The sequence below is a fragment of the Salarias fasciatus genome, chromosome 7 (genome assembly GCF_902148845.1).
Source record: "Salarias fasciatus chromosome 7, fSalaFa1.1, whole genome shotgun sequence".
Lineage (NCBI taxonomy): Eukaryota > Metazoa > Chordata > Actinopteri > Blenniiformes > Blenniidae > Salarias > Salarias fasciatus.
Genome location: NC_043751.1, coordinates 17,242,242 through 17,268,448, shown reverse-complemented (window position 1 = coordinate 17,268,448; position 26,207 = coordinate 17,242,242). Strand labels below are relative to the sequence as shown.

At 43.1% G+C, this 26,207-nt stretch overlaps 1 protein-coding gene across 5 annotated transcripts in view; it reads left to right on the top strand.

Annotated features, from left to right (window-relative positions):
• Positions 1-15,891: 15,891 nt before the first annotated feature.
• sema3d (sema domain, immunoglobulin domain (Ig), short basic domain, secreted, (semaphorin) 3D) overlaps positions 15,892-26,207 on the top strand; it is a 29,672-nt gene continuing 19,356 nt past the window's right edge. For 2 of the 5 annotated variants that reach the window (XM_030097322.1, XM_030097320.1), the window contains exons 1-3: positions 15,892-16,119; positions 16,569-16,620; positions 22,379-22,630. In XM_030097322.1, the coding sequence (XP_029953182.1) occupies positions 15,904-16,119; positions 16,569-16,620; positions 22,379-22,630 (520 nt within the window). In that variant the 5' untranslated portion in view covers positions 15,892-15,903. Of the gene's footprint in view, positions 16,120-16,568; positions 16,621-18,124; positions 18,285-22,378; positions 22,631-26,207 lie in introns of all 5 variants that reach the window. The other 3 variants (XM_030097324.1, XM_030097321.1, XM_030097323.1) reach the window with 3 other exon arrangements.

Sequence of the window (26,207 nt, the reverse complement as noted above, 5' to 3'; positions counted from 1 at the left end):
TAAACACCATTCAAAGGAAATGCCCGCAAATCTCAATTGAAATAATACCAATAATAATTGGTATTTAATTAATAACAGATTTAATGAGTCTACAAAATTCCATTCTCCTCTTAATTACTTAATGCCACATTGAAAACATTTCATGGTACATTTATTAATTTATTATGTATTTATGTATTTCATTTCGGCACGTTTCAGACTAAATATCTCAGGGACAAAAATGAAAACATAATTTAGCACAATTCTGGTATTATTTGATGAAGATTGTTGTGTCAATAGCACCTCCTATAACCAACCAGGGTTTCATTTCCTGCAGGATAAAGTGTAAATTCTGCCGCGCATGTGACTGGATGTGGACAGAAGCGTGTTGCGGTTTTTCTTTTTTTTTTGTATGCATGCTTTTTGCCAGTCCGGTAGCCAAACTGCTAACATTTTTCTCTCGGTTTATCCCGTAAATAAAAACAAACACAAAAACAAAAACCCACCTTGCATTACCAGAAGTTGGCTATGATTACTTCCTCCGAAGTCTCCATGACAACAGAGTAGACGTTAAAACGTCATCAGAAGCAGTATAGACTTTAAAGTGCTATTAGCAGTTTCTGTCATATTTGCGCCAGCCAGAGAAGAGTTCGGATCGTATCTTCCACGAGAAGCGAATTCAGCGTGTTAAAGGTGCTGTACGCAGGATTTTGAAGGTCAATGCTAATTTTCTGTGTTTTCTTTGGATTAAATGTTAGAGTATCCATTGATAATCCTTTAGGAGTGTAGCATAATTGCACTACCGCGAGGGCGCAGCGTTTCCATCTGTCTCTGTTCTGAGCTGAAAAGGAATCTCGACAGCTCCAGGTATCTTTGACCAATCAGAAGAGCCCATTAGGCTCTAACCGTGATTGGTCGAGGGGCGTTCGTCGCACGTTCTTGTGGGAGGGGCTTAACTTGAGTAAGGGCGTGATGTCAGAGAAAACAGGACAGGATTGGCTGTGCTGGGTTTCAAATCGCCATCTTAGATGGGTCAAATCGCCATCTTGCTTAGGTAACCCTAAGCAAGATGGCGGAGATGTGGAATCCTGCCTACAGCACCTTTAAACAGCTTTTTCCCCGTGTTTTTCATCGATTTTAGACTTCGTTGAAAGACTTTTTGCCTTTTTGAGAGTTTTAAACGTGCTTCACTACAATAGCTTGAAAATGAGCCATTCATATCGACAACACATGCCTTGCCCAGAGGCTAACCAGAACACCCAGGTAAGAAAATAACATTCAATTCTAACAATCACAATTATTAGACGCGAATACAACTGGAAATACTTAGAACTGCTATATATTAGGGGCTCGGGGGCCTTTCTGTGTGGAGTTTGCATGTTGTCCTCATGGTGTGTGCATGCGTGTGTTCCCTTTAGGTATTCTGGCTTCCTCCCACGGTCCAAAAACATGCATGTCAGGTTATTAGGGGTATGCCTTCCTGGTCCAGGAGGACAGCAGCCCTGCTTGGTTTCCATGTCTCCCTGCTTCAGCACAGCTGATTGCAATGTGGCTCGTTATTTGGCTTTCTGCTGGACTTGGCCATGAATCTTCATGAGATTCATGTGTTGAAGCAGGGAGACATGGAAAACATGCAGGGCCGCGGCCCTCCAGGACCAGGAATGCCCACCTCTGATTGGTCATCCTAAATTGACCCTTGGTGTGCACAGTGCACGTGAGCATGAATGGTTGTATGCCTGTACGGATTTCAGTGGATTTTCATAAATGGGCTAATGACCTGCAACGAATGATGAATTGTCATAGAATGACAGTGATTCTCATAGATGAGTATTCTCTAATGAGATACATGTGTTTAACCAGGCTGAGATCTTTTTTTCAGTCAATGCAGTTAAACAGAAGATATTCAAGAATATTCTTTATTTAAATTGAAGCTGTAGAACCTGACACAACTCTAACTCCTTGATTGACAATAATAAAATCCATTTATTCTTCTCAAAAGAACTGTGTTCCTCAGAAGGCCGACGACGGCCCAAAGACCATGCTCCAGGTCCACGAAGACGTGGAAATGAAGAAAGAGAAGGAGCAGCGACTCTCCAACCAAGGCTGGAGAAAACCAGGTCAGTAGACACAGGACATCTTTCTGTCCCTGTGGCCAACAGCAGACTGAAAGCCCCATAGGCGAGGGAACTTATTTTCAGCAGGGGGTGCTGAGGAAAAAAAAAGGGGTGGAGTCAGACACGCACGCACAAACACACACACACACACTGGTACAAGGCCAAACGTTATGAGATGCTCTTAAACTGATATTTCAATACAATTCAGCAATTGACAAATCATGTCTACTGACTGCACGGCAGCAAAATCATGAAGCAGTGTTTTTACCTTGTGCTGCAGCCTGCAGTCATAACTCTCCAAATGTGCTTTTGCGCTCTTGGCCGGGCAGTTCCCACTACTAATGTGTCACGGTCAAAATGAATGGCTCTCAGACCTGATTCTTTGTAGTGAATCAGAAATTGGAAATAAGATTGATTTTATAACAGAACGAATGCACAAAAATGGGCAATTATGGCAACTTTCATAAAAACACCAAACTTATGCTATCAAGTTTTCCAACCTTAAGGTAACAATGAAGAGTCGAAAGAGTGGGCTCTTATCTGGGAGTTGAGCTGAAAAAGCCAACTCTCTGAAAAGAGCCCAACTTCCCATCACTGTAAGAGCCAATAGTGTGAGCGCTGCGCGCAGCATCACCCTTTGTGATAATGCAGAATGCAGATTAATTTTATTAAATTGAATTTATTTTCAAACTTTCATCAAATTGCATTTAATAGGGAAACATAGCTAAATTAATTATTATTTTTAGAATAAAAGTAGGCGATGTAGTTTTCAATTATGGAAGTTTTTGCTACATTCGCGAGGGGGTGCTGCAGCACCCTCAGCACCCCTACTTCCCGTGGCCATGGAAAGCCCCCTACTTGTTGCATCCATCAGTTAGCTGACTTATAATTCTCCCTCATGCACGACAGAAACAGTGAAGCCTAAATATGTCCTTCAGTCACCACCATGACTGAGCAGCCAGTGTTTTTAAATTGTTTGTTTCTCTTTCTTATTGTGTGTTCTCAGGAAACTTCGTTGCTCCTCGATATCAGAAGGAACAAACGAGGACCACCCCTCCTGTAAATCGGACCACCAGGACCTTCGTCTCTCGTGACAAGACCAGGCTTTCAAAGGTGAGACACACTACAGGGAAGGTGAACTCCACCTGCAGCAGTCCGAGCACGCTTACATTGTTTTAAGAAAAGACTGACAATGAACTTCTATTTCTGTGAGTGTGACATTTCTTCAAGACTGCAGGATCCTTAAATATCTCTGTATTTTCCTTCTGCAGCCCACAGTTTGGTGAAAGCTTCCAGATTTGCCCACAGGGTCAGAGGTCATGGGTACAGAGATGGAGTAGAGACACTCGAGCCAACAAGTCAGGTAAGGTATCTCCTCCTGAGCTCAGGGAACTCATCATGCAAAAAAACACTTTTTTTCCTCTCAAATTTTACGTAAAATCAAATCTTCCCTTGATTTCTCTTTTTGTTGCATCAGAAGTATCGAAGAGCTCTGGCATTCACCGACACCCTGTGGTGAGATCCACCACAGGGGAACGAGAGGCAGCCGAGGACTGGAGATTAAGTTATATGACAGAATTCCCAGCTTTGGTGCCAGGTGAGGGTGGTCTACACCAAACCTGCATGACACAAACATGTTTTAGTATCATGGTTTCCTCAAAAGCATGCTTACTTTAATCAGATCAGAGCAGCTTGAGGTGGTTGCTACTTTAAACTTTGTGAAAAAAGAAATTTAAAAAACCCACACAATCACGAATATGACTCTCCATTATTTGTTTACAGTGAAGCCACCAGTGGGCTCGACGCCTTACACACATGCTGTGTCTCCAGTGGCGGCCAAGACACAGTTCGAGTCCAGGATATGGGCTGATGTGGTCAGGGGAACCAGCAGCAAGTCAGGTAAGATCTCATGAGCTGCGCTTCAATACATGGGAAATGCCTTTTGCCAAGCTGAGCTCACAGAACTTTGGAAGAGATGCAAATTTCTCACACATCTGATTTTTGCTTTTTGTCAGCGAGGCTCCTTCACATTTGCGAAAAATCTGTTGAAATTCTTGAGCAAACATTTTTTTCTCTCTCATATTTATTGTGAAATCTAATGTTTCTGCTGTTTTTCTGATGTGCTGCTGCGTCTGAGTGGTGATAATGAGACTTTTCCTTGTTTGATCTCTTTTGTAGTATCATTGGTATCATGGGATTCCCGGACCACTGGCCCCAAGCGAGACTCTGTGCAGCCATCAACGCCTTTATGTCGGCCCTGCACTCCCCCACAAGACCCAGACATGGGAGCTCTGGAAAGGTAAAGACCTGATCCAGGTTTTCTTGGTCTCCCGATCGTCGTCAGTATTGCCTCTGAAGCCTTTGTGCTTCTTGTGCCATGTCGTCCTGATTGACTTATCAGTTTGTTTTCTTTCTCTCTTCTCAGTAGTCGAAACAGAGCAGACAGCGAGTCCGACGAGACGCCGCTGCCGACGCCCGCGCCATCGTCTTCACAGCCCGACCCGTTGATTCAGGGAGGCCATTGTGAAGAAATGCAGGATGGTCAAAACCCTGAGGAGCTGCAAAAGATGAAGAAGAAATCTAAGAAGCAGCGACAAAAACAGGCCTGGAAACAAACATTGAGGGAGCAAAAAACAGAGGAGCCAGGTGAGGGGACGGTGGTCTACACTAAACCTGCATGACACAAACATGTTTTCATATGATGGTTTCCTCACAAGCATGAACACATTGATCAGATCAGAGCAGCTTGAGGTGGTGGTTGTTGTTTTAAACAGTGTGTAAATTTCCCACACAAACACAAATGTGACTCTGCATTATTTGTTTACAGTGGAGCTGGTGGCAGAGCCAGTACAGCCAGCAGTGGAGCCAGCAGTGGAGCCAGCGGCGGAGCCAGTGGCGGAGCCAGCAGTGGAGGAGCCAGCGGCGGAGCCAGCAGTGGAGGAGCCAGCGGCGGAGCCAGCAGTGGAGCCAGCGGCGGAGCCAGCAGTGGAGCCAGCGGCGGAGCTGGTACAGCCAGTGGTGGAGCCAGTGGCCTCGACCACTGGGGGAGAGGACGTCCAGGCCTTCATCAGTCAGCAGGTTGGCAATTCATACCTCAGTTCATATCAACTTGTTCAGTGTCTGTGTTGCCGTTATGAAGCTGTGTCAGGATTTGTCTAACACAGTATTACAAGCAGATCTTTGACTCTGACTGATTTTCTCTCTGTTGTGTTCATCACTTCTATCACTTTTTTGAACTCCCACAGGAGCTCCAGTTCACTCAGCCGGACAGCGTCGACCCCGAGGAGGCTCCATCTCAAAGTAGTGTGTTTCCTGAGGAGCTGAGCCAGGAGCTGGAGAGACTCCTCCTGGAGGATGAGGCCAGCAACCGGCAAATCTTTGACTGGGTCGAGGTGCGAAAATTAACCTTTCAAATACTTTCCAGCAAGGCTGCAGAGAAGCTATTTCAGTCTGAAGCTGTTATGGCGTCATTTATAGTTTGTGGACAGTAGGACTCTACTTTGAGCAGCTCCTTCTCGACAGCAGGTTGTTTGATCATCTGAAGGTGTGTTCATCTGTTTTTCAGGCCAACGTGGAAGAACCTCAGCTGAGCTCATCCTCCTTCATAAGAGCTCTGGTGAAGGTAGTGTGCCAGGCCGCAGTGAACGGTAAGCAATGCAGCACCTGGAGGAGACGCTCCTCTGGTGTTCTGCTCAGATGGCAGCACAGCGGTTTCTCGCCCGTGCACTCATTCTCACTCTTCCTCCTGCTTTGCTGCACAGATAATGAAGACAGCTGTCGGATGGACCCGGTCGTCCTAAAGAAGAGATTGCCGGTCTTGCTAAAATACCTGGACTTGGACGAGGAACGACAGATGCAGGTGCTTTATGGACTTCAGGCTTTGATTCACTCCCTCGGTCACCCGCCACGTAAGTGCTTCTTCAGGAAGTTTTACAAAGTTTTTTCCCTGAATTCTGAATGGAATCTGAGTAGCGTCTATTCTATGGCTGCTCAGTCACCTTCTCTGTACCTTTCAAAAATCAAAAGCACACACAAACACATGCTGCATTAATGGGCACATAAACAAAAGCGAGCACTCAGAGAAATAATCTAATATGCATCTCCTCTCCTGTTCTCCAGGCCTCCTGTTTATGCTATTCGATGTCTTCCACTACTGGAGACTGATCTCATCAGCCGCATACCACAAGTGGCAGTCGAGCAGAGACGATGCCGAGCAAGAAGGAAGAGAAGAGGCCATCAAGTCGACCATGCCGTTCTTCACCTTTCTACGTGTTTGCGGTGATGAGAGTTAGGAAGAAAAACCTAGAACAAAGGACAGGGAACCTTGAATAAGGGGCGGGGAACAAAGAATGGGGCATTTGGCACAAGGGGTGGGGATCCAGAGAGGGACAATTCAGAACTAGGAACAAGACATTTGAAAATAGGGATGGGAACTGTAGAACCAAGAAATGGGGAACTAGAGACAGAAAATGGTTTAAAGAAAGTGAGAAGAACTAATTTCAGGAATTTTAGAAACAAAGTGGGAAGCAAATGAAAACAAAAAGTCATTTCCAGGAAGTAAGTGGTAAGAAAATGAAAAAAAGTCATTTCCAGGAAGTAAGTGGTAAGAAAATGAAAAAAAAAAAAAAAAAATCATTTCCAGGAGGTAAGTGGGAAGAAAATGAAAACAAGTCATTTCCAGGAAGTAAGTGGGAAGAAAATGGGGGAAACAAAAAAAAACTTTTCCAGGAACCAAAAGGTAAGTAAGTGAAAAAGACTTCTTTCCAGCAACAACAAGCACGGATGAAAGAAAGTAAAAATAACTTTTTTTCCAGGAACAAAAAAAACAAAACAAAACAAAAAAAAACAGCAGCAGCAGAAACATGAAGACACCACAAGCACGGACGTGATCCTGACATCGATGAAGCAGACGATGTGTTTTTTCATTTTCGACGTGTTTCCTACTTCCAAAGACATACAGGAATTTAAATTTTCATAAAAAATTAATAATAAACCTTAAAAAATATCTATATTGTCATGTTTACTTATTTGAATAAGTGATGTGGGTGGAGTACAACTTTTATTTTTGGTTTAATGTGTGATTTTTGAATTTCGTTGGATTGCAGCCAGCCTTGATGCAGTTGTACAGTATGTGACTTGCTTTCAATTCCATTTCAGATAAGATACTGTACATCAAATTACATCTTCTTTTCTACAGCCATAGCAAATGCATAAAAGTCCCAGTGGTTGTGTTACGTGTCACTATCCAATGCCAAACTGTTCACCGTGAGGCACAGTTACTCCATGCCCACATGATTTACCTATACATACGGGTAATGCATGTCCTTCATGTTTTCACCACTTCTTTCAAATGGAACCCTGCAGAGCAGCTGCTTCACACTCATTTGGTGTGTTTTCTAGACCCCGTCAATGGGGCAGTCTTCATCTGTATTGTCTCATTGTATTTTACAGCCTGTTCAGGGGTGAAACAAGACCCTCTGCCACCCTGTCCAGTTGTGGAAAAAATAAAACTGACTAAGATATAATATTGTATGAAATATACTTGCAAACTGCAAGTGGAATATTGCAATATTGTATGAAACATTACAGAATATATACAGTACTCCAGCTCCTGGTGTTGGATTACAGTCCTGCCCTGTTGACCAAAGGTCTGAACATGATACAAGCAGTTAATAATGCAGGAAACAGCAGAGAATGGCACACAATCATTTGCATGCATGTACCAACGCATTTGCAACATCAACATTCTGTGGTCATTTTATTAGTCCTGACTTGACCTGAATGTGGACCCGGATCCTTAATGTGAGGGGAGAAACAGATGATCAACCAGGAGGGCTTCTAATTAAAAGCACATTTTTGAGAATTCCCTTTTCCCTCAGTTTTTGAATAGCTTTAATCTTTTCCCGTAACTATTTTAATTCCACATATTTGTGCATTTCTGAGAAAAGATTCACGTACATCACAGAGTTTCAACCTGTAATGAATTAAATATAAATAAAGGTACCGTATTGGCCCGAATATAAGACGATATTTTTTTTCCAGAAATGGTATTCTCAAATAAGGGGTCGTGCGGGGTTATGTGGGATCGAGGACTAGATGGAGCCAAAGTACCGGTGACCTGTACTGCCTCTGCTTGCATGCAGTGGCTCAGCCGCCTCGTTAGGGGGAGCTAGTGAGTTGGACAGAGCGTAAGCCTACAACAGTGTGTGAAGAAGACTGAGCAAGTTCGGCAGGTGTTTGTTTTTCTAGGGTTCATTTCAAACAGTGCATCGAAAATATATGCCTGTAAGTACTCGAATATACTTATTGATGTTCAGGATAGAAGTGAAACTGATACTTGTGAGTTTGTCAGTTTGTTTTGAAGTTTCAACGTAGATGCTAATTCCGTTAGCATGTTAATGGCGGTTCTATTAATGGTTAGCATTGAGCTAGCAGCTTTGATTTTAAATACTGACTTTGTTTGTTTTTAGACAGTGATCTTGTTTGTTTCAGTTTTACAGTGCCTTCAGGAGAAAGTAATAAAGGCTCAGACCAGCTGAAATCTCATGCTTTCTTTCAGAAGAACTGTTCTCTACATGCCAAACTGAATGTTACATTATTCATGTTCAAATTATTCATGTTCATGAAGTTGAATCAAACTTGAATTTGATGGTTATAAAGTTATTTACATCATTAATGCAGTTATTGAGTTATTGTAGAAAACATTTTTCTTTGAGATAAAAAATGATTTAGATTCACAGTTTATACTTGTTTTTCCAATGGTAATACTGCTAAAGTTAGATTAATAAAAAACAAAAACAAATAAATGTAATATTATTTTTTTTTCCGAAATAGAAAGATGTATTCTAACAAAGTTATTCTGGGCACAATTAAAACTACAAGACATATATATATATGTGTGTCCATGCTGTGTACAGTTCTCAGGGGAATGGGCAGGATTGGAATCAATATTTTACAGTGTGTACTCTGTTGCATATTTCTTGTCATCGCTGCTGCTGCTCATCGGTCATTTTAATGCTGTATGGGTGTGCAAGGGTTAAAGAGTTATCCTAAGGAAGTGTACACCCTGACACCAAGCCTCCCGAAGGGGAGGGAGGATACAGTTTTAACCTGTTAACCTATAACCTAATCCGCTTAGCTAACGCGGATCCAAACACATCTGTGAAGACACACGCCCAGAAAAGGAATTGCATTAGGTTAATTACCGCCACTGTGAAAAAATAAACACATCCCATCGTGTTTCGTGAGGACATATTTGCTCTCTCCTTTTCTGAATCCTGCATAATGACTGTGATTTGCAGTGGATATGACCTGCGTGCATACTGACTTCCAACTTTTACACAACCTTTTGCCAAAGTAAGTGCACATTTTTTTGATGGATGCACATCTGTGTTTTCACCTATGAGTCCAGTGAAATCCATGGTTACCAAGGAATTTTGTCCATTTATCACATACTCCTCTATGCGGAAATGCAGCCAATGAATCATCCCACCCTGACTAGATTTCAAGTAAAAAAAAGAAAAAGGGAAAAAAGAGATCTGCATAAGCTTTAACGAGACATGCATGCCCACATGTCACATCTTTGACAGTTATAGGATTATCCCTGGGGCACAAGACACACACTGTCATGATCAAATCCATATGAACCACTCCCAGTCACAAGAAAATCCAGCGCACACTCTCAATCTCCAGGCCATGCTGTATTCAGATGTTCTTATTCCATTATTTATCCATCTTCTACACATCTTTGTTCAGGTTAGTGTTGCCCCAGAGCTGATCCCAGCTGGTTCGGGGTAAAAGCAGGGTACAGCTTGTCCAGCATTGTCCATACATTATCCCTTACGTATATAATGCTCGTTTTACATGAAATATATGTTCATATGGCAGTGTTTCCTGCAAGGAAAGAAGTTTGGCCGGGGGGGGGCGGGGGCGTGTGGTGTCGCTGCTAACGCTGCTAACGGCTAACGCTGCTAACACTGCCAACACTGCCGTGTTCGACTGTCGGAGAGTTTTTTTTTTTTTTCTCTCTCTGGTGGAAACCCTGATACGTCTTCTCTTCAACGTCCCCTGATATTATTTACTGTTGTGTGTTAAAGTAATATGAGGAGAGGACTCTATTGGCGCATTTCCACCTCCCCTACTCTACTTGGCTCAACTCGGCTCTACCCCGCTTGCGGGCGTTTCCACCAGCCTGCTTTCACACAACCCGGGTAGGTTTTCGGCCCTGCTCGACAGCAGGGTCTACTCGGGCTGAGTCGGGCTGGAAATGTGACGTCAACACATACTGGTCGCTGATTGGTCAATCACTGATCAATCGGCGGACTAGCTGTGGCTGAAGCGAAACCTAAACTCTGCCATGTTGCTTTGCTCTGATGCGGAGGAGAAACAGAAGAGCAATAAACGGTAAATGAACAAAACAACAGTAATTAAAACAATTTCAGCGCAGCGGACAGTAACTCCATGGCCTGTTGGGAGGATTCAGATGCTCGTTTGTTTAGTGGGGGATGAAAAGATCCAGCGGGAGCTTGGTACCGCCCGACGTTTTTTCAAGACCACCTGGAGTTGGTGGCGGACCACGGAGCCCACCGAACCGCAACCCAGTGTCAAGAAAAACTGAAACAAGGACCAGAACTCAAAGAGCGGGGCTGGAAAGACCTGGGAATGGTTCCAACAGATGGACAATCTACGGCCACCGACTTGTAAACACCGGGACGTGACCACGACTCTGCCACGGCGCTGCTGGAGTCGCTGATGGAGGATAATGGTGAGATTCTGGTGATCACAGTTTGTTATAAGGTAGAAAAATGAGTTATCTGGATTGACAGTTTGTGTAAGAATGTGTTCAGACGCTGCTACTCTTAGGAGTTTACAGTCATTGTCCTCGAAGTCACGTAATCACACTCACAAAGCCAGCAGTAAAGCTGCTGATAGCACGCTTGATATTTAATATAACCACTGGATAAAGTTTTATTTTCTGAGGCACTTTCAATTTCAGCATATGTATAAAGATTCTGTATCTTATTCTTTTCCTTCATGTAGTGAAATGAAACGTGTTTTTCCCTTCATTATAATGTAAAAAACGACTTGAGACAGTCAATATTAAAGCCCTCATGTCGACTGAAAGCTCACGCATTTTTTTGAACAGTTTTTTGACAGCATTGCTCTACTAAAGTTATCACACACATTTTAAAGCCCCTCCTAAGGAGGAAGGTGGACTTTCGAAATGAGTAGAACATGTTCGGGTTGAGTTTGAACCACACTGACTTGACTTTATTGTTCTTTGTGTGTGTGTGTATTCTATTTCATTCAGTGAGGACAGTTTGGTCTCCCCATCTGAACTCCCAGACTCCCTGCCATGACAGCAGCTCCATCTCCTCCTCCTGCACAGGGACCGTCTCCTCCACCAGCTGCTCTGCACCGTAGGTTTCATTCCAACTGGTTCTACATACAGCTTTATAAATACACGGACATATATTTTCTAAATTGCACAGGGGGGAAATCCAGTTGCTGTTCAGCAACAAACACTGATATCAAGACAAAAGCCTCAATCAAAATGTGAATGCTCATCTGAATCTCTCTTTATATTTATATATTTTCAAAGTCACACACTCGTATAAATGCAGTAATGGGATATGTAGAAGAGTGTGCAATTTTAAGTAGTTACACAAAACCATCACAACTAGAAGATGATGAGAGATTGAACAACATTTAATATCAGTTCCCATCACTCTGTTTGTTTAGGCCACAGAACCAGGACCCTGTTCCAGCCAGACGTCTCTGCTGTCCTGCCAGAAATCCTTTGAGGATCTGGAGCATCAGAGGCAGAACCGGATCCAGCGAGACGAACATCTGAACTGGTCCTCAGCAAGGCTGGAGAATCCAGGGAGCAGGAGTGAAGAGAGTGACACCATGCTGCTTTCAGTCAGGCCATTCTGGGTTCTGACAGGACCTGCTCAACACGGAGGAGGCCGGGAACCATGAGCTCCATTAATAACACAACTGGATTTGTTTTTGTTGTGGAGTTGTAACTGATATTAACTATCAATAAAGTTTTTATTTAAGCTCAGTTTACTCTCTGCTGTTGTAAACAATATGACAAAATTGTTATGTGAAACATTCTGAATCATGTATGGAAACAACAGATCTGCAGAAGCACAACAAATTTATTGAACGACAGGTTGTAAAAACACAAAGGGCAATATTGAATGAACTTAGATCAGCAATCATTATTTTCAACATACTTTTATGCTGCAGTAAAAAGCAGTTTTTACGTCTTTACAATCGATCAGCACTGGTTTAACTGATTACAGTAACAATCTCTTCAAAACTCAGTTGTCCTTAATAGTGATTGATCAGATGGAGCATCAGAACATCCTGGATCCCATTTCCTGCTTCTACATATTTACCACTCCACCTGTGGCCTCCAGCGCTGCTGAATCAGGAACATCCCTCCACCGCTCAGCTGAGAAGCTGGAACCGTTTCATCCACCACTGCAGCTCAGATGTGGGTCCAGAGACAGGCCTGCGTCCAGCCGGTCCTGATAGGACAGAACCTCTGAAAGAAACACAGTATATGCAATGAAATTACATAAAAATAAAGATGGCATTTTGACTTTTCAATAGATATTAATATGAGTTATCATGACTACTACTGGTACTATTAATAATACAACTAATTCCACAAAGATCATCTATAATAATTAAATTTAAAATTATAATCACCTTAACATCTTAAAACATCACCAGGCAAGACATGACCAGTCACCCCAGTGGTTAATTTTTCTCATTTCTTTTTAAATATCAATTGTTACAAAGCTTTGTTTGTTCCAGCCTGCTTATAGTTTCATGAGGACTTGATGTAGGGAGCGGTGTTGAGAACCTGGATCCTCTAATGTCACAGCAATGCTAATCATTGAGGAGGGGCTATTAATTTAATTGTTGAATTCATTACTTTTCCTGGGTTTGTTCAGTGCACTAAATGCATGTTCAACCGTGCCTCTGAAATTTCATCTTAGCATTTAAAAGACTCCTCTGAGCTGCTGACAACAGACAGAACAGAAATGCTCTTTAATTGCTGAAGCTACTGCTAATTGCTAATAAGCTAATGCTAAACGCGACCTGGTGTTAGAATATTGCAAATAATTTAAAGCACAAACTTCTCTTAATAACTGCAGTTACATTAGTAACTCACCCGTAGCTGTCGTCTCCTCACGTCTCATCTTGGGCTTGATTCGGCTGCAGGGCCTTCCAGACTCTTCCCTACTTATCTTTCACATTATTTCTTGCTGTTTGTAACATTTTATGACTCTCTCCTTACAACAAAAACGGAAGAAAAAAAACAGCAAAAAGAAACATGACGGCCTCTGTGTCCTGCGTTCAGTGTGTTTACATCCACTGAAGGGCGGAGTGTTCACCGTCTGATTTCCCCGCCCATTGACGGGTTTCCAGGGAGACAAACAGGGCCGGTGGAGACACAATCAGACTGAGTAGAGTCAAGTCGAGTAAAGTGGGGTGGAGTCCAGCCGAGTAGAGTAGGGGAGGTGGAAACGCGCCATATGTTAGCAACAGTAACTTACGTTAGCTGCCATGCTAAAACCACTTTCAACAGGCTATAACACTAGGAAGGACGATATAGTAAAGCAACATAACACGGTAAAACTTACAGCTTCCACGTTTGTAGCTTGGTCACGGACAGTTGGAACTGATCCAGGCTTTAGCTTCAGCTTCTTGACGAATCCTGATGTAAACTAGCCCTCCTCGTGAAAGCAGACCGGAGTGAAATGGTGAGCACACACATACAACTTTTTAGGTGTTCTTGCAGGTGCATCTCCCTCAAAAATGAAATTAATCCACTGGGCCCTCAAACCCTCAGACAAAGGAGGCAAAAACAGACTGCGGTGCTGGCTAGTGTCGCCGACGACAGAGCAGCTGCCAGGCTTCGCATGTTCCTTCGCCATGTTTCTTCTTCTTCTTCTTCTTCCTTGGGACAATGGCGGGTGGCGGCCAACAACTTAGGTGCATACCGCCACCGACTGTATCTCTGGGTAGATGTACTTCCGGTTACATTCTAATCACCGTATTCGCGAGAAAAAAAAAAACAAAAAAAAAACAAGGAAACCAGACCCTTATATCTTGTGGAACAGCCCTGTTCCTTTTATAAACCCCATCAATGCCCTAACGCCTCTTCGCCATGTTTACTGAACCAGCAGCGTTTTCCGGGGTGCTGAATAAACATTAGTGTGGGCGGTGTTACCAACCCCGAGGAGGAGCGGTTTGGGTTTATGACGTCATAAACCAGGGAATTTCAAAACGGAGCGTTTGAGCACACATTTTCAGAAAGGTGGAGCAAGCAAGAGAAAGAGAGAATAGATTTTTCTCATTTTGGGGGGGGTTTGTGCACAGGCTCAGGACGCATATTACTGTTACAAAACCATTGTAAAGTGGATTTTGCATAATATGGGACCTTTTTAAGTTCAGTCAGTCAATAAGGTGATCTCACAGTCACAATAAACTAATATAATTTGAATCACAGGGTATTGCACATTCTGAGGGGCATGTGCTCACAAAACCGGTGCAACAATTTAAAGGTTCAAGTTACAAAAGAGCACATCATGTTGTCAATGTGGCCCTTTTCGCAGCCAGTTTCCTGGCTTTTTGCGGTACATTAGTGGTGCTTCACATCATGTTTTGACTGACAAAAACAAAAAAAGAAGTCACACTATGTGATAATATATTCATGAAGAGTACTGCAAAAATAGCAATGACGATTTCAGTTCACTTCTATAGTCATCTTCAATGCATGCGCTCCAAAAATGGAGCAGTTAGACGAATCCTGTAAATCCTCATTGTGATCAGACCAGACAGTGTGACTGCAGAAGATGTCAGCTTCATCTTCACTGAACATAACAAAGCACAGCTTCAGTGAGGGCCTGCACTGAGGCCAGAACATCATTTTCTGGCAGTAAAGTGCATGTCCAGACTTTTGCTTTTGCTCCAGCACAATGTACAATGCAGTCCTCCCTTTGACATGTGATTGTGATTATTTTTCACAAGTATTCAAGAACAGTTCTCCCTTCTGTGAAATCCTAATATCAGATGTGACTGTGAACACTGTTGACATGCAAGCACAGAAATATCATTCAGGAAGACCTGATCCTGAAGACACAGAGCTCATTGGTCCAAAAGTCCCCCTGAAGACCAAAACATGACTGATCTAGTGACATACAACACATACAGGGACCAAAATGACCATTTATGCCTGTTGGCTTGTTGGTTGGCAGGTTTAATCAGTCACATCTGTGCCTGAGGTTGCAATAAACACGGTCACTTCCTGTCTGTCATCAGTGGAGGCAGGTCAGGACGTGATGCTGCTCAGTGGGGATGCTCTTTTTGAATTGAAATACCAGCTTCAGCTCAGGTTTCATGTCATAAATCCACTACGCAGTGACAAAGAACAGACACTTTATTCGTACAGCTAAAACTTTCTCTCTTACCGTTATATTGACACACACAACAATCAAAACAAAGAGGCCACTTCAAAGACTCTTTTTGTATACACAGGGAGAACATGCAAACTTCACGCATGTGTATCAGTCTTATTCAGACATCAAACATGAGTACATGTAAATAAAATAAAAAAATGCGCTTTTAAGACATAGTTTTTAGGGGGTAAAGTTGAAAATACGCAGTAACCATAATTAGTCTGCACTGTCTACAGATGCTGCGGGCCCCTCCCCTCCAGCAGCAGCGGCAGCAGCAGCAGGAGAAACGGGAGTTTGCTTTCTGTCCTTCCCGGGGCGAACAGCCGCACATGAACCAGCCACTTACCCCCCCACACACGCGCGCGCACACATTAACAGAGTTCAAGAGCGGAAGTTTCCGTTTAGGAAACATTAGGGAGAGTGGAATTGTCTGTGGAAAGTTTGTCCGTAACGTGTCTGGCTGTTTGTCGGCGCACTGGGGGAAACTTCTGAGTCCACAGCATGTGGTGCACGTGAGAGCGGACGGAGCTGAGCGCGCTGTGCAGGTGAGTTCAGACGCGCTCAATTCACTGTAAAGTTGAAACCTGTAAGCTAATTGTCCAAATGTTGCACTGGACGCTTGATTTGAAGGGTAAGGAAACCTGAAACCTGAAGGTTTTTCCGCTAGTTTACTTTTAATCTGCATCATGTTTGACACGCGTGCGCGCGATTTGCTTTGAAGATTGTTTTCGTTCGTTAATTTGGCTTGCGTGTGTGTGTGTGTTTGATATTTGAATGTCGTGTGCCGACTCTCCGAAGTCTGTCTGTTTATATAAAATTAGTTTATAGCAATAATTACTTAAGGTGCATGAAACGCACACGCACACACTCAATGCAACATCGATTTTGATTTATCTGACTGTCATTAAAGTGACAGCAGCACAGCCAAGTTGGTACTAAAGGTGTTTGGTGTGTGTGTGTGTGTGTGTGTGTGTGTTTTCACTGTTTTTTGCAGCAGTTTTCTACAAAGTACTTGGGATTCACTGTGCAGTCACAACAAAAAGCAGGTAAAAAAGTTTTGTAATGATTTTTTTAGATTTACGTGCTTTCAGTGACCCTCTCTAACACTTACTGCACTTCTTAAGTTTCTTTTTTGATATATTTAAAAAAAAAAATCTCACTCCCTACAAGGAGCTCTGGGCTGTCGGTGGGTGAGGGTGTTGTTAGAAGAAGCTAATGAAGAGAGGCAGGCTGAGGGTGAGATGTGTGTGTATTGATTTCTCAGGCAGCATGTCAGTGTTCCAGGGTTTTCGATCAACATGACTGGGTGAATAAATGATTTCTGCTTCAGGCCATAGGAAGAGGACTCTGAAAATCTAGTAAGATTTTCTCCTCTAAACAGTGTCCAAGTGTTGCGTCACAGAGATGGTGCCCAGCATACTTATTACAGACTGCTTGTATACACAGTCAATCCCAGGTTTATTTGGCTGAGGATGTAGGTTAAAGACTGCCGCTGAAACCTCAGCCTGCAGAGTCCTCTCTTTGAGAGATCTCTGCCGTGAGTGGTTTCTTAAAAAAAAGAAAAATGTTGAGACCAGTCTACTTTCAGTTGAATTTGTGCCACTGTTCATTATGTCAGTGATGTGAAACCCACATGGGTCTAACCCTGTGCCTCTCCTGTGCTTGATTTCACTCCTGATCTGTGTGACTTGTCTGGACTGATCCAACATTCATGGCATCAATCTGTGTTAATGGCTCGTCTCACCATTGCTGTTCTCCGTGACGGTGTCGTGCTGTTGATGCCAAGGCTCTTTCCACAGTGCTTATGAAGGGTCAAAGCTGAGTTAGAGCCGCTGTCTCTGACCTCAACAGGTTTTTGGTTGGAAGCGTTATTAAAACATACTTTTAGCCACTTTGCTCGCAAGCCTTGCCTAATATGGTCACGTTTCCAGTATCCTTCAGTGCAACTGGGGCACTTTTACTGCGGCGATGTTAGTATGTTTGGAGAGACTACAGCAGCTAGGTGCCAACGGCCTGCAGACAGACAGCCCGGCTGGGTACGCCTGCCCTGCAGCTCTCTCCTGAATAATCGCCGTGTAGATGAGCTGTCCTGGGGCTGACGTGAAGTGAAAATGCACGTCACCTGATGTTACCACCACTCACACTGAACAATGGAGCTGCTTCACAAGTTGGTAGACAGCCGTAATGCTCTTGAGAGGAGCTCTTGCGCAGCACATGCGGATGTACCCCTGTCTCCTCAGGCCATCAGGAGACAAGTGAGGGCACTTACAATTGTCAGTCATTCTTTTCATGCCCTATTGCTCCCATCTCCTACCTCAGGAAGGTATTAGCTTACATGCACACATACGTGCACATACTCATTCAGAATTGCGCAGCGGGGTCACGCCAAGTTCAGCAAGTGTATTAAAAGTTTGTGGTTTTGTTTGTCTGTTACCAGTGAACCAGCTTGCATTTCTCTGTCTCAGTTACATGGTTCTTGTCTCTTGTTTTGAATGTCGATCGACTTTGTTTCCACCCTGTGCTTTCCTGTTTCCATCTTCCCTATTGAAGACTTAAACAACAGATCAGGTATCACGGCCCAGCCCTCCCTCTCTCCCACCTTCCCATTAACCCCTGTGTGTGACAGCAGACCGAAGCTGGCACCGCTCCAGTTGCCTGTGGACTGCCATTGTTGATGCACGGAGGATTAAACAGAAACATTTAACGTAACGTAAGTCTTTATTAAAGTGTGCGTACGCACAGTAATGTCTGGCTTTGGTGTATTGTGGAGACCTTTCTAGCAGTTTTTCTGCTGTGTTTTGTTCCCAGTGTTTTGAGATAGCGGCACAGGGACGGACGCAAAGTGGACAGATGACCTCAGGGTTGGAATTTTATCCATCTCCTTTGGTTTTCCCCACAGACGTACTCTTCTCATCCAAAACGGAAGGAATTCCTGTGGAATGTCCCCCCGTCTGGGCATTGCCATTCACAGATTTCATACATAGTGGTTTCCAGCCAAGTGTAATTGCTATGCAATGTTTGTTATATCTTAAAGTTGGCCTTTGAAGTTGTTTACACGGAGCAAAGTGTGGCATTTATAGAAATCCTCATATAAACTCTGACTTGGGACGATGGATAGAACTGTCTGGAGCCTACTGCTGTAGTTGCTGTGTGGGAGAGACGTTCTTTAAGCCGACATGTAATGATTTATTGGATTTATTTGAAGGTAAATGGATACAGGAAACACGAGGAATGAAATAATCTCTACTAGTCCACGGAGAGGTATTGGATATCTTTAGCTAAAACGTTTTGCACTATGAGTTCATTCATTATTTACAGCTAATTTACTGCAGTGTTTTCAACTTCAAAGCCCATCTATGTCTCCATCGCCATGTTTCGGAGATTATACTTTGCGTGTGTAGATTTTCTAGCAATTCATTTTGCATTTTTGAAGTGGTATGTAATTTCCCAAGGGATACACATGCTGTGATGACAGATACAGTGTTTCAGGCAGATAAGGTGGTGTTATTGTTTGTGGGTGAAATCGAAATTGAACCACCGCTTGCAGCTTTGATATTTACTTTGTAACCAGATTCAACATGCAGAGAAAAATAAGCAGGTTCTACTTTTATTATGAGGAGTTTTGATCTTATTCCAGTTTCACAGGCTTGAGTGAAATTACACGTGATCCTTGTTTTAACGTGAGTCATATAATTTTTTGTTCTTTACCGAGCTCATTCCCAGGATACAGGTAAACGGAGTGAGAACTGCACCGAGTGTGTCTGGTGTTGATATTGTTAAGGAAAACAGTTTAACTGAAGTCAGAGGGTATAAAGTTCGAACCCCTCAGAAAGGGTTTATGAAGGCCTTCAGGACGCGGCGCTGACAGTGATAATTTATATTGTTCCTGAAGTCTCCTCGCTCGCTATTGAAAGCGAAATAAATGGCCCTTTCTTTAAAGTAAATGGTACATTATATTACAGAGCCGAGACATAAAAAGGAAGAGTGGTTGTCCGTACTGGAACAATGTTTTGTTTCTTCCTTCGCCATCTATGACTGAAGTTGTAACTACGCAGACCCCTGTTAAAATTTAATGCTATGCTTTATAGTTTGTATTTTGTGAAAACACAAACAGTGTGGCCTGTTGGCGCTGCAAGTATTTTCCTTTTGAGACATGAACTCACGCAGACTCACGGGGGACTCGCATGCTTGCTTAAATGCAGGGCTAAAAAAAAAAAAAAAGATGATTGACTCGCCAAAAATAACAACTAATGTCTCGAGAGCTAGAAACAATTACCTATGTTGTTCTGCCAGGTCAGTGCCTGTGGTCAGGGAATAAAGACAAATAGCTGTGCTAATGCACTCTGTCCTGTGGAGATGGAGGGGTTTGATAATGGTGTGCTCTACAGGGCACCTGGGTGTTTCTAAATGCCTCATTAGGGGTGGTCTCGATGCAAGAATGCCCATGGCAGGAGCACTTCTTCGCCATCTGCTTCTTTCTGCTGGGAATAATGCTCCTTGGTTTGAGCTTTAAAAGTTCAGCTACTTTAAGTGTGTTATATTGTCTCTTAATTCCGATGTTCAGCGTTTTAATTAATGGGTGCTGATGAGTTAATGTTTCATGCCTCATAAACTCCACTGCGGAGCCCAAACTGGAGGAGTCAGTAAATTTAAAGTGGCGACGCTTAATAGATGGTATATATTGGTGTGAGATCAAAGGCCAGCACCACTTGGCTGCTAGCTTTAAATCTGTCACCATCTCTATCAGGATTGTTTCCCATCACCCCCTGCGCTGTGCGCGGGCCACGCTGCCAAAGACAACAGGGACTGCAGCCGGCAGGAAACAGTGGTGTTAGCTTAACCCACATGGCACTAGCTGTCTGTTTCTCCTCTCTCTCACCTCGCACTTGCTCTTTTTTCCCATCTCTATTATTCTCACTTTCTAAAGTAATGACAGACCGATGGCGCACTGAATGCCTGCTAACCTTTCCCTGCTTCGGTGCATACGCTATTGTCATCGATAGACGGGGTGGGTTTTTTTTTTTTTTTTGGTGCGTTCCCCTTTGTTTCGTGGCATTTTCTTGAGGGATGCTGCACAAGCATTTACCGCTGAGAGATGTGAGCACTCATGCCGTGAAGAGAGGGGTGCATTACTCAACTGCTTCTCGCTCGGGTGAAATCGCGTCGCCTCTCCTCTGATGATACTGTAGGGAGGATAAGCCCCACCATCAGCACTATCACAGTTGCTCACCAAGTGCACAGGCCGCATGGATTAAACTCTTCTCACTCTCGCCGTTGATTGCCCATCCATCATACAGCGCTCCCTATCTGTATTTCTAACCCTGAAGGTGTGAAGGTGTCTCAATTTGTCATCTTAAATAAACAGCGGTCTGTTTATCTCGGTCTAATTTTCCTCAGTTTAAAGCTACGGGGTGTTTGGATGTGTGACAGTCTGCCTTGATTCTCCTCTGCAAAGTCAAGTTTCAAACAGCAGATGACTTCATTAGACAGAAAAAAAAAAAAAAAACAAATGAGCTGTAGTTTTACTGCCTGTCGGTTTGCATTTTAATCTCGCAGTGAAAATCTATGTGCATAGGTGTAACAGTGTCACCATACATAAGTTCTCACATGCATAAATAAACAGCGTCATTGTCCAAACTGTAATTGTTTCTCCTCTTGGTAATATGTCTTAACAGACCACCTGGACTCAGTGTGTTTGGTTTCTGGCATAGTGTGTGTGACACATCTACAGTTGATCTATTAATTTAACCTGACATTGTTTACGCTGCCAGTTGACAGGCTGATATGTGTTATCTGTAATGTGGGGAGTGCGGAGCGGGGGAAGGACAGAAACAAGTTTTGCAATAAAGCCTGAGAGGGAGGCCTGCCATTGATGTATTCATTAATTTTTTTTCTTTTCAATTAACTGGTTAATTAATAACTCAGAGGCTGAGGAATTTGCTGGAATGCAGTTTCCAAAGTACCAGTGACACTCAACAGAGTCACAGACAGAGCATCAGTGTTGTTTTACTTGGATTGATAGGCGTAACTTAAAAAGACCCATGTTGACTGATACCAATAAATCATTACTGAATTCCTGGTTCTAGTCATGGATTTCTGGATCCAATTGTAAAAACTGAAATGCCATAAAGGACGAATCTGCCGAATCTGAAAATGTATTATTACGGGGGTTGTTTTATCTCCCTAATTGTGTCCAGTATCTAGTTGCACCATGTTTAAACTGTGTTTAGCATTTTAGTTCAATTAAAGTTAATTTTGCATACATTTGATTGAAGTTGTTTTCATGATGCTTCATGAACCACGACTAATATCTCACTCTTCACAGTGCCAACCATTGTGTGTGCTTCCGCCCTCTTTTATTGTCGGTGAAGTACTAATCAAGGCATGGCCCATTTTTTTACAAGGTATAAAGAAGGAAGTGACAGGGTCATCAGCCAACTTTAAAACTATTGGCAAGAATCATTAAGTGAAGAATTAAATAAGTTATCCACATGAAAAGGTGATGGAGGAGAGAGAGAGAGGAGCTAAAAGGGGCACGGCCAGCTGAAAGGGAGTAGAATGCCACTGTTTTGTCAGTCTGACCTTTGTTTTGGGCAAACAGATTTAAGGGCGACACAAAAGGAAAGTCGGTGACAGGCAACAGCTGACGGAGGATATGCAAAGGAAGGGGACATGCCTGGAGGGCTCCATGGTGAAACAGCTGAATAGTCACAACAGATACATATGTCTGAGGTTAAATGAGACTCCGCGCACTCTTATGATTGCTCCTCCCTAACGTGACTCTTCATCCTGGTCTTCCTCCAGGGCTGCAGGGAAGTGAAAACAGAAGAACAGTTACTCCACACACCATGAAGAAACCGGACTCTACTAATCAGAGCCTGAAAAAGGTTAAGGCTCTGCTCTGCCTGTCTGGCAGTAATTATGGCCGCAGAGAGAAGAGGATTACTCCACTGTCCCATCCAGGGGTCCCATTAGTGGGGCTGCTTTTGTTGGCCGTCTTCCCTTTTGGAGCAAGCATCAAACAAAGTGTCCCCAGGGTCAAACTCAGCCACAGAGGTAAGACTTGAAAACCTATTGATTGATTCTGTTTTGAATTATCATTTCAGGATTTCATTTGTCCTTTTCATGTTGTTTATCATCTGGGGCAGTCTAAGCAACATAATATCTTATGGCAAATATGTAGTTAAATGAAACTAACTGTCTGCACCGCTGCTTTGCTGGAGTCATGTGTTGTGCACCTTCTAAGGCCATGAATGAAATGTTTTGTCTTGGTTCTGTAACATTTTGTTCCCACTTGTCCCACTTTCATTAATTTTGTGCAAACACACAGTGGAAAGAAACTTCAGAATTCTGTCTGCGGATTTTTGTTCTACATTTTTTTTTTTACCCTCTAGATACTTTAATTGGCTTAAATTCCATTTAAATCAAAGCATGTTTCAATTTTTGTGATTTTAATGACAAAATGAAAACGTTTGTTTCTGATAAATTACATTGTCGTTGCAGTCCTGACGTGTGTATCTTCGCCACATGCAGACCCTAAATTAAATGTTGATGTTGGTCGCCTTGGCCCACAGGAGAGGCCTTCCAGTCTGCTGTGTGTGTATATATTTGGCCTCAGCAACACGTTACTGTGTCCATGTGTTTAGATTGCATTTTGCCATCAGGGGGAACCTGAATTATTGCACCCTTAAAATCCCATTCTGAACGTCTGCACAGACTTCACTTCAAAGCCTCTGTCTCTCATGCATCACAGCAGCTACAAGAAACCACAGAGAAATGGACTTCAGCCGTGCTCCATAAAAGTGAATCCCCTCTGTGATCTAAAAGTAAACTCTTGACTTCAGACTCCAAAAGCAACCCTTTTGGTCAAGGCTTCCACTCTCTAGAATAGATACACATGTGTGTCTTGAGTGTCCAACATAAATACATGCAAGTAGCTGCAGGAATAATGATTGCTGAGGACAGTGTTTACTCAGCAGTTAGGATAGCATTTAGGTCCACGGTTTGTCTTTTTTTAATATTTTTTTTCCAAACCAACTAGTCGATAAAACAAGACTGTTCATCATGATTGCGTTTTAATGGTGTCGTATATCTGACACTGCTTTTTCATTCTCCGTCAGGGTGTGCCTTGGCCTTGACTGTGAGCACAGCTGACCAAACTTCATTCAGCAAATAGTTTTTTTTTTTTTTTTTTTTTCCTCTTTTCCTGTGAACCTTACAGTAACAACAATGGAACAATGTCCATCTTTGGCTTGCAGTGAGAATGCTCGAGACCTGTCAGAAGCAAAGCCATGACCTAGGGCACACATCATGCACGCATCTTGTCATCATATCAACAGTGCGCTCAGTGCAAAAGCACCGCCACCCAGCAGTGATCACTCTTCAAACATCACATCACATCACATCACCCCCCTCAACCCTGAGAAAGCACAGCTCCACTGAGTGAAGGCTGAAATGATCAAAGCGAAATCATCACTGATTGAGTGAACACCTCCAAAACAACTGTTTCAACTGCGAACTTGTGAACTTCACTCTGAAACTCACATTATGGAGTTTAGGTTTCATCCAGAGGCTCCACTTGGATAACGTGGCCTTCTGCCAGTGAGAAGTGAAATCTTCTCCCCATGACGTAAATCAAGTCTTTTTGGGGCTCCAAAGTCAGATTCTTGGTATGCCTTTGTTCCTGAAGTGAAGTTCCACCGTGTGCATCTCCTCCCACATCGTGAGGCCTTAATTACTCGAGTGACGGTTACAGTAAAGAGATGACTCATTCGGGTTTGCGCAAACAGTTTCCCATTACATTCATTTGCTTTGTAAAATTAAAATTTAACCCACATTTCACCGAGTTACCCGAGGCCGTTCCCGATCTCATCCTGATTAGCTGACAATCAGGTTTATTGTGTGACCTGAAGTTCAACATAGAACGTCATGGTCATCCTACACTACAAAAAGAAAAGAAGATTGTGCAACCTTAAAGAAAAATGATTTGAGCATTTTTGGATGCGGAGCACAAAAAAGCTTCTTCTGTCTTCTGTCAGATATTATTCCCACTTGGCGGGGCCTCGTCTTCGGTTCCATACAACCTGTTTTTTTGTTGTGTGCAACTATGCAGTGGCAACCACCATAGTTTCCAGCCTTGGCTTCAAACGGTCATGGCGATATCTTGCGTAAATAAGCGTGGCTCTGCAGCACCTCTGACATCCAGCAGAGGGGCTAATCAAGAGATTTTTCAGAGTGTTGAGGGCTCTTCTCCTTTGAGGGAGGTGTGACCGCTACACTAAGCAGCGGCCGCTAAGCAGACTGTTTCAATGGGCTTATAGTGCTGCGTGTTTACAGAACAGATTACTGTTAGCCAAGGGCTAGCGGGCCTAATCTCTCTGTAAGGTTTAGTCTTCCAGGGGCATGATGTATGTGTAGGAGTGAGAGATATGAGTGTGTGGGGGTCCTGGCGTGTGTGAGCCTGTGTATAGGAGGAGGCATTAAGCTGGGCTAGGTGGTGTGGCGGGGTCCCAGAAGTTCAAATATTAAAGGTTGGTAACCTCTCCAATCCTTCACACCAAGAGGGTAATCACAATGTCAATCCTTTCAGAGTGACTCCCACAGGACTCCCCCACACCGGGCCTGTGTTGATTCAAGGCATGTTGCTCGACTGTTGCACTGAAAAGAGCCGGCTGATGGAGATTTCCTCAAATCGAGAAGATCCTGCACCAAATTCTGAGCTGAGAAGAGAGTTCGTCTTGACTCTGATAATTCTTTATCATTTTATGAAGTCCAGAGCCAATGAATGAAAACGGCTTACAGTATATAGTTCAAATTTTCACATGCAGTTTATAATCCAGTGTAATCGTGGAGGAGCAGGTGACCCATGTGCTCTCACAATCATCTGATCCAGTAATAGATAGCTTCTAGGCATCACAGTTAAAATCATCTGGGGGGCTAGAGGGTTTATTTTTCCCTGTATCTTTTTTTTTCCCTTAAAAAGACATGAAAACTAATAACTCTCTTATCGAGAAAATTTATTTTTAGAATTGAGTTCACTATAAGTGCAATGGAGATTAATTTAGATGATAAAAAATACACTTTAAAGCAAGATGGTTCCAAACCATATATAGATATACCAGATTGTATCTAACTAGCTGGAGAAGAGGTGTGATCATGTGATGAACCGGGCTGGAGATGGGCTGCAGGCCTGCATGTTTTCAGTCTTCCTCTGCTCCAGCACACCTGAATTTAATGACTACATCATGAAGAAGCTCTGCAGAGAGCTTGACCATGACTATAAGGTGTGTTGAAGTGACGGAACATTGGAGGCGTGCAGGAATGCAGCCCCCCCACCCACCCCTCCAGGACCAGGATTGCCCCCCACGTATGTCGTTGTGTTTTTTTTTTTTTGGTTTTTTTTTCCCTTAAACCCAGAGCAGTGGGGTAGAAGAAATAAGTTAAGATGTTCATCCATTTAAAAATGAATTTACCTGCTTTTTGAGTGCGTGTGTAAAAAATAAACCTGTAAAAAATCTCATGACAAAGATATCTGATGGTTCATCTATTGAGGGATGACACCGTTCAAAATTTTGCTACTGTATATCCTCTCTATCAACACAACAGCTCAGGTGTTGAACCGCAGAGGATTAGA